At 40.5% G+C, this 12273-nt stretch overlaps 1 protein-coding gene across 1 annotated transcript in view; it reads left to right on the top strand.

Moving 5' to 3' along the window:
* Nucleotides 1–12273, top strand: part of dnah2 (dynein, axonemal, heavy chain 2) — a 121179-nt gene that overhangs the window by 46050 nt on the left and 62856 nt on the right. Inside the window, exons 18-27 of the mRNA XM_037677468.1 lie at nucleotides 847–954; nucleotides 1068–1259; nucleotides 3653–3753; nucleotides 4105–4294; nucleotides 5784–5964; nucleotides 6843–6970; nucleotides 7217–7369; nucleotides 7498–7623; nucleotides 11272–11490; nucleotides 12142–12259. Coding sequence (XP_037533396.1) covers nucleotides 847–954; nucleotides 1068–1259; nucleotides 3653–3753; nucleotides 4105–4294; nucleotides 5784–5964; nucleotides 6843–6970; nucleotides 7217–7369; nucleotides 7498–7623; nucleotides 11272–11490; nucleotides 12142–12259 — 1516 coding nt within the window. The remainder of the gene's footprint in view (nucleotides 1–846; nucleotides 955–1067; nucleotides 1260–3652; nucleotides 3754–4104; nucleotides 4295–5783; nucleotides 5965–6842; nucleotides 6971–7216; nucleotides 7370–7497; nucleotides 7624–11271; nucleotides 11491–12141; nucleotides 12260–12273) is intronic.

Genomic DNA, 12273 nt, shown 5'->3' with positions numbered 1-12273 from the left:
GAATTAAATTGACCTGAGTGATTGAATGATCTGACTGAACATTGTTCGATTTTTACCTGGATTATTGAGCATGAACTTTGGTGACTTGAATTGAATTATTTAGTTGTAAGCCAAACTTTAACTTCAAATGGTCTTCAATACACTGTATTTAAACAAAATCTTATTGGGCTGATTCTGTACATACTAAAAGCTGCCATTGTGTTATGTTTGTGTTTTTATAGAAATTTAACATACAAAAAGCTAATGGGATGTATTCTGCTGACGGGGAGTATGTTTCTTTCTCACAACCAACACAGCTGGACAAACCTGTAGAGGTAAACATTTCTTCTGGTCACTTTATGATTAATAAAATCTGTTATAAGTAAGATAAATCTGGCTCAAATCATAGTGGGATAAATATTTTAAATGAAGAAAATGTAACCACCTTTGTGTGTGTTTAGATCTGGCTGTCTGATATTGAGAGTACTATGCGGGCATCTCTGAAAACCAATTTGAATAACTGCCTCATAGAGCTGAAGAAGGAAACACCATCGAGAGACATATGGATCAATAAAAATCCAGGACAGGTATATTTAATTTGGTTTCTTCCTTTTTACACCTTTTTCCCTCTGACATCAGAATAATTGCATGGCAAGTCAGTGATGCAGTGAAATACAGAGTGGAAGTGATGCATTTGAAAACCAGTTTGTCATCTGCAAATACGAATTTCTTTTCCTCTTGGCCGTGCATAACCTGACATTCTGAGCACAGTATTTTTCCAGGATCTTTCTTTATTACACTGATTTAGGATTTTAAAAACCTCTCCAGGTGGACAAGTTTTATAAATGATTTTCTCTCCTGTTTAAGATGATCATCACTGCTAGTCAGATCAAATGGACCTCTGATGTGACCAGTGCACTCGTCAGCAAGGAGAACGATAGCAAGTCTTCTCTAAAGTCACTGAAGAAAAAGCAGGTTTGGAGTGAAGTTGGTTTTATAATCTTTTGAAGCTGCATTAAAATGTTTGACTGGTCAAGTTAAGGTTGGTGTTTGGGTCTTGGCACATTTGCTACATCTGCTCTCGTCAGGTTTCCATTCTCCAGATCTATTCAGAGATGATTCGTAATAACCTGCCCAAAGTCCTGCGTCTAAAGATCGTAGCTCTGGTCACGGTGGAGGTTCACGCTCGGGACGTTATTGAAAAACTGCTCAAGGTCGGCTGCAATGACGTCAACGCATTTGAGTGGCTCTGCCAGCTGCGACATTACTATGAGAACAAGGTAAAGTCTACTGTATGGGACATTGAGATGGATGATCTCTATAAACTTCTTTAAAACTTTAGATTTTCTTTGGATTATTTATGGCTATGTTCAAAATCTAGGCAAATGTGGCCCAAATCCGTTTTTTTTTTTGGCCTCTATGTGACCCATATCAATTTTTTTCATGACAGTCTGAATGTGACAAATCCAATTTTTTCAAATCCATCCCAGGTCTTTTTCATATGTTGTACTGATTTAGGTACATATCGGATGTTTTTCAAAACGACTGCAGTCTGAACGATCATGTCACATTTTATCTGACTTTAAGTACCAGTATATTTTGGACGTGCACAATCCATCACTGTGCAGGCTTCACATGCACGTTCCCTATCACCCCAGCCAGACCTCTAGCTATGACCTCACTCCACCAAGTGCTTCAAAGAGGGAGAGTATTGGGTAAGGCGATGGGCCAAGGGTTCATGTCAGTGTCTGAGTCCAGTGTCTGAGGTCAGGTGTTTCATGTCAGGGTTAGCGGTCAAACTTAGGGTCAAAGGTCAGAGGGTTAGGCTTAGGGTCAGAAGTTTGGGTTAGGCTTGGTAGATGGGGTTAAGTTTAGGGTCAAAGGGTGGGGACATCTCCACATTTATCTCTTGTAAATGAGTCCTTGTGACTCAATGAGACCTACCTGTATAAATAAAGGTTGAACTAATGAATGAAGTAATGTCAGTGAGGTGGGTTTAAGTGGAATGATCCAAGTATTAACAATAACAGTACCAACCTCATGCAGTTTAAATCTAGGAATTCTGCACATCATCAGCTACAGAACAAAAGTCCATTTGCTTCATCTTTGAACTTTTCATTTCCCATGTCCTGACTGAGAATATTCAGCAGCACGTGATACTAATGTTACTGTAGGACCTTATCTATACTAGCATGATGGATCATGTTAGTCTTCAGTTTGTTTTTACCTTCACTGCACCACTCCCATTCCAAACATACAACGCTGCGCCAGAGGAATCCTCAAGAGGCAAGATTACATGTAAACACTGGACCAAACAAGCCTATCAGATGAAAATTTAATCTCTTCTGATTGCACACCTTCAGAATCGATACATGCTGACGTGCAGCATTCGTATTTACTTCCTTAAACACAATGTGGGAAGAGGGAAGTCTGGGCCTCCCTACTTAAGCTGCTACCCCCGCGACCCGACCCCGGATAAGCGGAAGAAAATGGATGGATGGAACACCATGTGCTGCGTGTGACATCACATTTTCTTCAGCACGTACGGGCCGCATCAGAACTGTTAATGGTTCACTGTGGAGTTAGATGGAGGTCGCATTTTAATGACAATGTGAACAACCAAGCAAAAACAAAATCAGATCTGAGCCAAAAATCTGAATTGAGCATTAACACCTGCAGTGTGACATAACCTTAGATAGTCAAAGTATATCAATACCAGTTATGTCCAATATGTCTAATATAACAATTTATGTCATGCTGTCCATTTTTGCTTTTTCTTTTTGTTTTTAGTTTACACCCAAAGTGCAGTCAGATAAATTCTTTTTCCTCTTTCCACCACTTACTTACTCTTATGAACACTAAAGACTCACTGACACCCCCAAGCTATTGCTAGATATTTTGGGTTGGCATCAATCTCTTGTTTTGGTCCTTTACACACCAGCTTTTTTATTGAATGTTCTATAAAAGCACATTTGTAAATTAACTTTATTGGTGTTTTACGGGCAGCACGGTGGCGCAACTGGTAAAGCTGCTGCCTCTCAGCGAGCAGGTCCTTGGTTCAAACCCCGGTCCAGGGGCCTTTCTGGGTGGAGTTTGCATGTTCTCTCCGTGCATGCGTGGGTTTTCTCCGGGTGTTCCGGTTTCCTCCCACAGACCAAAAACATGCATGTTAGGCTGATTGGTAACTAAATTGTCCCTAGGTGTGAGTGAGAGGTTGTTTGTCTCGTTTGTCTCTATGTGGCCCTGTGATGGACTTGTGACCCGTCCAGGGTGTACCCCGCCCCTCGCACAGTGATTGCTGGACATGGGCACCGGCGACCCCCGTGACCCAAAATGGAACAAACGGGTAAAGATAATGGATGGATGGATGGATGGTGTTTTACGTTGTAGCGGCATGCTCCCGGGTGTTTGAATGATGGCAGATCACAGATAAAACATAAGTCAATATGAACAAAGTGTATTTCAACTAACCGGAAGTAGGCATGATGCCATCTAGACCCCACAGAGCAATGCAAAACATTGACTTTGAGCAAGCGCATTAGTAACTGTAAAATGGTCAATGTCAAACCTGAAAGTCTACCAACAAAACAGAAAAAGGTTTTATTGGTAGAAGTACATGGTGTGACATTGAGAAATAATTAGCCATTACGTTTCTGTTTTTACCTTCCTCCAGGAAATGAACTGTTTCATCCGCCAGACAAACACACAGTTTAATTACGGCTACGAGTACCTGGGCAACTCTGGACGGCTGGTCATCACTCCACTTACCGACAGGTCCATTATTTCACATCACATTTGGTATTTCCCAGTCAGTGAGACTGGGAAGGTAGTTTAGATTGGTTTATTCATTCGTGCTTTATTCAACAAAGCATCCATTTAAAAAAAGTGACAATAACCAATGTTCCAGTTCTGTTCATTAGACGAATAAATTCTCAGGACTAAGGGTATATTTAGCAGTTTGCTTAAATCTTTTTCAGTAGATGTGAAAATACAAATATATCACAATTTGGCATTTTTTAAATGTTTTATGATATGTGTTTGTTTCTGGCTTCAATAAATATCCCAGTTATATTAATATGCTTTAGTGAATTTTAAATGTAACTAATGATGTTTGATCGTGTCCAGGTGTTACATGACCCTGACCACAGCGCTCCATCTGCATCGGGGGGGCTCTCCTAAAGGCCCCGCTGGTACAGGGAAGACAGAGACAGTTAAAGATTTAGGCAAAGCTCTGGGCATGTACGTCATTGTTGTCAACTGCTCTGAAGGACTTGATTACAAATCAATGGGACGCATGTTCGCAGGCCTGGCTCAGGTACTTTTATTTATTTATTTATTTTTATTTTATTGTACTCTATTAATCCCCAACAAGGAAATTAATTACCAGTACTTGTGAATTCTAATAATGAGGAGATAACAGTAATGATTAACGTCCAGCAGGCAGCACACAAGAGTACAACTTTATTTCTACATATTAAAGGCTCCCTTCTTTGGCTGTGTAAAGGTTTTATTATGTTCACGTGTGACAATAGTACAACGCTAATTTTAAAAAAAGTTGGGATGTTGACAGTGTTTCCTCTAGTTTACTTACCTTGACAGGGCTCTCATATCTTCCGAGGTTTTTGGTCACAAAGCGCTAAGATAGTGTGTCTGTATTGCGCACAGCTAGCTTAGCGCTGCGTCAGTGCCGGCCGACGTGGGGGCGGGGTTCGGTAGGCAGGGCGCTCAGTTCTGTTGACAGGGTGGAGCACCCAGCTTGTATGATGGTAAGGGAAACACTTTGTTGTAAAATATGAAAAACAAAATGCAATCATCTGAAGAATTTATGAACCCATATTTTATTTTAACATAGTAAACATATCAAATGTTTAAACTAAAGATTGACAACATTTTGGGGAAAAATTTAGGTCCGTTAAATGTTTCCCCTAGCTCACTTGCCTTGGCAGGGTGCTCATCTATTCTGGGGTTTTTGCTGCTGGGGTGGGGATGGTATGTTGGAGACAGAGTCACCTGTGTGTTGCGCGCTAGGTTTGCACTGGCAGTTGTCGACTGGGGGCAGGGTAGTGGAGAGAAACGTGAGGGAAGCGGAGCGCCACCTCTGTAGCTTTTTAACTAGCGCGTCAATATTGCGTGCCACTAGCTTAGTTCTACGTCAGTAATGGCATTTGTCGATAGGGTGGGGGAGATAGTTGCGTAGGCAGGGCGCTTGATTCCGTTGACAGGGCGGGGCACCCTCCTTGGGTAATGGAAGGGGAAACACTTTGTATTTTATAGCAACAACCTGTTGTATATTTGTAAACTTCCTCTTGTCTGGGCCATAACTTCTGATCCACTCTAAATAATTTAATGAAATTTTATACAAATTTGTTTTACCACTAAATGGCGGGTCGTGTAATTTTTTTTTTTATCAAGATATTTTCAAGGTCACTGTTGCAAATCAAGGTCAAAGATTATACAAGTTCTTTGCTTGTCCAGCCATTGCTCTAGATTGCTGTATAATAGTTTGTCAAGGGGTGTTTAATGTGCCATATTTGGTACGCTTGTTTGAAATGCGATGTTGCCAAAAGTTTCAAGACAATCTTTTTTCCTTTTTTTTTTAAATTATGGTACTTTTTTAATTTGTTACATTTATCAAAAACATTCAACACTATCTATATTCTATTGTGAATAAATAATAGATGTATGAGATTTATAATCCTTTGCACTTTGCTTTTTATGTACCGTACATTTTACGTAACGTCTCAACATTTTGGGGAACAGGGGTCGTAATAAAACAAACACTTTGCTCTGTCCACCCTGAACAGACGGGAGCCTGGGGATGCTTTGATGAGTTCAACCGTATCAACATCGAGGTGTTGTCCGTGGTTGCACAGCAGATCCTCTCCATCCTGTCTTCGCTTTCAGCTGGGCAGTCTCAGTTCATTTTCGAAGGACACAACATCAGGCTGGTTCCATCATGTGGTGTCTTTATCACCATGAATCCTGGTAAGTTCTCAAGATGTGTTCTTGAATGGCGCCGCTTGTGGTGGCTGCATGTTGGAGTTGCTCTGTTACATTACTCTTTTGTTGGATGTGAGTCACATTTTTTGGATGATTGTTTCCTCTGGTATTGGATGCTGTGCAGCTGGAAGGGTTTTTACTGACACTTTTTTAGTTTTGGACATTTGTTATGATGCGTAACCATGACAACAAGGTTTTTTTTTGTTTTTTTTTTTTTAAACAACCGGGAGCAACTGATTAACACCTCAAAAGCTCAAATAATATCTCAGCTACAGCCTCAAATCTCAAATGAGTTGAAAAGGAGGCGCCGTAGATGCATTCTCGTCTCTCTGCCGGCTGTGCTCGTGTGCCTGACCACTGAGATCCTGGAACTAGTAGGAAACGTGGCTCGTGACAGCAGGATAGGATCCCGGCACCTGCAGCAGGCTGACTGCAGAGAGAGGAGCTCGGCAGGCTTCTGGGAGGAGTGGCCATTGCTCTGGGAGGAGTTCTGCCCAGCATTTGAGTGATCCTGCTGCCCGGAGAAACTGAGAGGTCGAGTCTGGGTGGACAAATTGGACGGCATCGTGGCCATTTTCTTTGCATCCGCTGTGGGATGGAGATCCTTTACAAGAGATCCTTCCTGTCTACAGCCATCACTTTAACATTTCTTAATGAAATGAAGATAACGAGTTACAACAATTAATTTCCCTTTGGAATTAATAAAGTATTTTTGAATTGAATTGAATTGAATCACTCAGGAGCATTTTATATGTTTTTAGACTTTTCAATCAAATTCAAATAGAAAAGAAATAAAGAAACCATTGCAGAGTTGGACTTTTTTAATCCATTCTTGTATTAATATTTTTTGTGAATGACCCAAGGGTACGCTGGTCGCACTGAGCTCCCTGACAACCTCAAGTCCATGTTCAGACCCATCTCCATGGTGGTTCCAGACTCTACCCTGATCGCTGAGATCCTGCTCTTTGGAGAGGGCTTTGACGACTGCAAGGTGAAACAAAATATACTTTCTCCGTTTTTTGATATACAAACTAGGTTTGTGGCAGAAAACACACAAACATATTGTTTTTGGACATTTGGAGCAAACAAAACCTGCAAATCAGAGGTTTTTGACTGACGTAAATTTGACTTTCTATCGAAGGCTGATGTTTGTTTCTCTTCCTCATCTTTTGTTTCTGTGTTTGCTTTCCGGCTTTGTTCCTTACGTATTTGTTTGACTTTTCTTCTTTTCTTTTAGCTTTTGGCTAAGAAGGTGTTCACGCTGTACTCTCTGGCAGTGCAACAGTTGTCCAAACAGGACCATTACGACTTTGGTCTTCGTGCTCTCACCTCTCTGCTCCGCTATGCTGGAAAGAAGCGCCGCGCTTCCCCCGGCTTTCCTGATAAAGAAGTAAGTCTCTCCTGGACTTTTAGTTACTCAAACAGAAAAACATTTAGCAAATTGTTGCTTTTTACACAGAGAGGTCAAAAATAAAGAAAATAAACATAAATGATGATAAACTATTTGTATCTCCTAAGGTTCTTTTGATGGCCATGAAAGACATGAATATTGCTAAACTGACCTCTGCTGACCTTCCACTGTTCAATGGGATCATCCAGGACTTGTTCCCTGCTGTGGAGACATCTGCTACGGACTATGACAAGGTATGTTGAATGAGGTAATGTAATGATTGCATCTATACCCAGGTGCAAGGACTGTGGAGAACCGATACCAAGACTCAAAATGTAATTACAGTGTTTATTTACAAGGTGATGTCATTCAATGAACCAGGGAGGGAGCTGGAACCCTGAAGAGCAAGGAGATGGTTACTGGTCTGTCGGCGGGTTTGATAATGTTGTTGCTGCTCTTTCTTATGATAAAAGTAGGAGTTAGTAGTGGGGAGAGCTGACCCAAATGGTTCCAGACAAAGAAGATGTTTGTCTGAACAATGGCAAGGGACAGGCAAGTGTTAGAAAGGCATGGAGGCAGCTGAGGAGGCACAGGAGAGCTTGAGGTCCACAGAGGAGAATCCAGGGGACAGGAGGACATCAGGGATTATACACTGAAAGCATGGAGAAATACAAAGTATTTAATATTCAGTTTAACTCACGAGTAAAAGGCTAGAACAGAACTACCATTTGGCAGGTAATGCTCCAGCGCTGACTGGATGTCCTCTGCGGCTTTTTATGCTCCTCTTGCTCATCAAGACGATCTTCAGGTGCTACTGATTAGAGTTAACTGTGGCTGCAGGGAGCTGACGGGGCAGAACTCCCACAGGTAACAGTTAGTTAAGATCTGTTGAAGGAAGGATTTGTGGAGATTATTCATATTTAATGTCTTTACTTGTAGAGAGCTCTTTGAACTGCCTTATTTTGGAGAAGTAGAGTTTAATTCTGACTAAACTGATGAGCTAACATCTAGTAATACTAGTGGGATGAAGAGCAAAGTGGACTGTTGCTATCATGAAACAACGTTAATCTTAAAAAAATAAGAGTGGGTCAGGCAGGGACTATATTATAAAGCTTTAAACTGCTGTCAATTGTTATATTCATTAAATTACACAATGATTCTTCATAACCTTGGCTCAAAACACCACGTCAAATGATCTGAACTTATCCTTTAAGAGTAGCATTCTTGTAAACTTTTGTTTTGTCTTTTGTCCGGACTAGTGATTGTCTTCTTTTTGTCTTGTCTATAATAAAATCAGAGATGTTTTCAGAACAAGTAAAATTCAGATGTATTTTAACTCTGGCAACCAGAGTTGGATATTTGAGTTCAAATAAAGGGTAATTTTATTAGCACTTTTATCAATCAATCAACCTTTATTTATACAGGTAAATCCCATTGAGCCTCGAGGACTCATTTACAAGAGAGACCTGATTTCAACAAAGAAAGATGACAACAATGGACAACAGCAACAACAATAAACAGTTATAAAAAACTCATACTACAGATTTTTTTTTTTTTTTTTTTTTTTTTTAACAAATAGGATGGCTAAAAGGAAAAAGGTAACAAAACAAAAAACAGCTAGATTCCAAGACAAATGTAGAAAACTAAAAACAGGAACATGTCTGCATTGGTCCCTGCCAGGAGTCCAACAGATTCTTAAAGACACTTAGAGAGGTCAAGGTCGAGAGCTTCAAATCTTTTTGTAAGATATTCCAGGAAAGTGGAGCTGAGTAGGAGAAGGCCCTTTTGCCTAGTTCAGTCCTCACTGAGGGAACACTGCAGGTAATAAAGTCCTGAGAGCGCACTCCGTAGCTGCACTCACGCAGAGACATGTAGGAGGAGATGTATGAAGGCAGCAGACCAAGAAGTGATTTAAAGATGAAAATGTACCAGTGAGAGAGTCTGCGTGAAGTTAATGGTGACCAGTTAACCAATGAATACAGAGTGCAGTGGTGGGTACGATTTTATGTTTACATAATGTTGATAAAACACTGTGTGGGGCAAAGTATTTGTATATTTACTTTGTGAACAACAATGTTCTGAAATATGAAACTCAGAGATGCACGATCCACTTTTTCACTTCCGATACCAATATCTGATGTTTAGTATCGGTAGATACCGATCCGATACTAAAAACCAGTGCTGAATTGACTTAAAACATTAGTTTTTTTAAAAACATAGACATAAATGTACTAAGTTACAAATTTATTGAAAACGGCACCAGTACAGCACACTTAAACACCAATAGCTTCACAAGCAGTTCAGGTAGCGCCGTCTCTGACAAATATTTTCAGCTTACCATGTCATAGCGTGACTCCGGATGGTTAATTAACAGCCAGAATCTCTTATCCCAAACAATTGAGAGCGGCTGCCCATTCATGATAATGAAGTTCAGGATCCTTGCAGTGATTTTTGTTGCCTGCACACTATTAGGTGGAAACTTTTCACCTCTTTCCTTCATCTCCTTCAAAGTTAGCTTCTTCAAGCTGCCTCCTTTTGGTTGATTCCGTTCAATGAAGGGTGAAACCTCTAAAGATTCTTGATTAAGTTGGTAGTGTTATAGCTGGAAGTTTTAGTGCCACCCCTTGGAACAGTCGCTGTGCACGTATTGCACGTAGCTGTCGAATGTGTTGGCTGAGGCAGTGTGAAGTAGTTCCAGATCCTTTCACTTGCTCCATTTTGAAAACAATCTATGTGGCGAGTTCGCTAGCGCATGACATCACTCAGAGCACAAAGCATAGAATTAGACTGAATATATCTGCCCTTATGGATCAGTCACATTGTCACAATACCAGATCAGTTTTTTTTTTCAATATCAGGACCGATAAAGATATTAGTATTGGATCGGTGCATCGCTAATGAAATTGCTAGTTTTCTAAAGTTGTTGCATGAGAACATTAACAAAGATGAAATCATGTCATCTGGACCAGTTTCTTGAAGTGAGAAGTGTTTCGTCCCCCATCCAGAGGACTTCGTCAGTCTGCGGCCTGCCAACCAGATCTATCCCATAGGTAGCCTTCACTACTGTGTTTCAAGCCAACCTCCTGTTGGAATCTCAGAATCTGTAATCTGGTCCAGATTACACAATTTAACCTTTTTTGTTGTTCTCTACCTGGATGATTGAGCTTACAAACCTTTATCCATCCTCAGAGTCAGTCAGAGTCAGAGATTCTTTATTGTCATTCGCACCTCATGTGGTACATGTGGTGGAGCGAAATTATGTTCACAGGGTCCCAGTTACATCCAACAATAAAATGCATAAGAAAAACAATGATAACATCCAAGATAACATCCTTCATCTTTACCTGCTTTTTCTTTTCCGTGCTGTGGGGGTCGCTGATGCCCATATCCATCAGTCACTGTGTGAGAAGACAGGTCTCCAGTCCATCAAGGGGACACATAGAGACAAATAACCATTCACACTCACTCACACCTTGGGACAGTTGAGTTTCCTATCAGCTCAGCATGCATGTTTTTGGTGTTTTAAGGCAATTGGAGTACACAGAGAAAACCCACACATGCATGGAGAGAACATGCAAATTCCATCCAGAAAAGGTCCCCAGGTCGGGATTCGTTCCGACTTCTCACTGAGAAGGTTCAGCTCTAGCAAATGCACCATGTGCCACATGAGAGCATCTTCTATGCTAACCCAAAATGTCTGCCATTGCCGTTACATCAAGCTAACTTGTGGTTTTCAGATTAGGGTGAACGTTGTGACTATCCCATACAGTTAGCAGGTCAAGAAAATCATTGGTCATCTTAAATGTCCTGATTTTAAAAGGTCTTCTCAACCCTGAGCAGTACGTCCTCATGTTCACGATATATCTGCATTATCATCGACTTCCACTGTTATTTCACTGCAGTTAAAGGAGGCCGTAGAGGTGGAGCTTCAGCGAAGCAGTTTGCAGGTGACTCCCTTCACCATGACCAAAGTCATCCAGCTTTACAAGACCAAAAACTCTCGACACTCTTCCATGCTGGTTGGTAAAACAGGCAGCGCTAAGAGCGTGACCTGGAGGACTCTGCAGAACGCCCTCACTACTCTCCATGATAAAGGAGAACCTGGCTTTCAGCAGGTTCAGGTGTGTGTGAATGAAAAACTAATATCTTAATGATAACACATATTTGTGAGGCACAATAAAGTATTGTTTACAAGATGGTAAAATTCTAATTAATCATTTACAAATACAGCTTTATTTTGTTACCACTGTAAAAATGATTCATTTCTTAGACAACTACACACTCCACTGTTATTACTTTTAAAGAAAAATCAATTAAAGAATGCATAATGAGCAATGATTTTGCATGTTACCTTTTTAAATCCTTTTTAATTGAATTGCAGAGTATGTCTTAATTAATAGTAATATTTGCCAACATGTCTGGTGTTGCAGCTGATAGCAGGTGAAATGGTTTTTTTTTTACAACTAACACAAAAAGTAAAAATCAAACAAAACAAAAGTTTACTTCTTAACCCCTTTCTGTTTCTCAACTGAAAAATTTGGATTGTTGTAGCTGCAAAGGGATAGAAAATGTTAAAAAAAAAAAGTACAAAAAAGACAGATAGGACATATTAGGACAATCCAAAAGGACATAACCCAACACAGAAATATTGACTCATGATTTTAGACAAACAGATGCAAATAGACAGACACCTACCAACAGTTGTCACTCTGTAGGTGTGCTTTTGTTAAACGTTGACATTCTTTCATGTCTTGGTGCTTATGTAATGTCAGGTGTTCCCTCTGAACCCGAAGTCAATGAGTCTTGGGGAGCTGTATGGAGAAAATGACCTTTCTACAAACGAGTGGACCGATGGAGTGCTGTCCTCACTCATGAGATCAGCCTGTGCAGGTATGGCTGTCTGA

This window comes from Nematolebias whitei, chromosome 1 (genome assembly GCF_014905685.2).
Source record: "Nematolebias whitei isolate Nwh7 chromosome 1, NemWhi1, whole genome shotgun sequence".
Taxonomy (NCBI): Eukaryota; Metazoa; Chordata; class Actinopteri; order Cyprinodontiformes; family Rivulidae; genus Nematolebias; species Nematolebias whitei.
The sequence above is the reverse complement of the archived record's forward strand: the minus strand, read 5'-3'. Positions and strand labels throughout refer to the sequence as shown.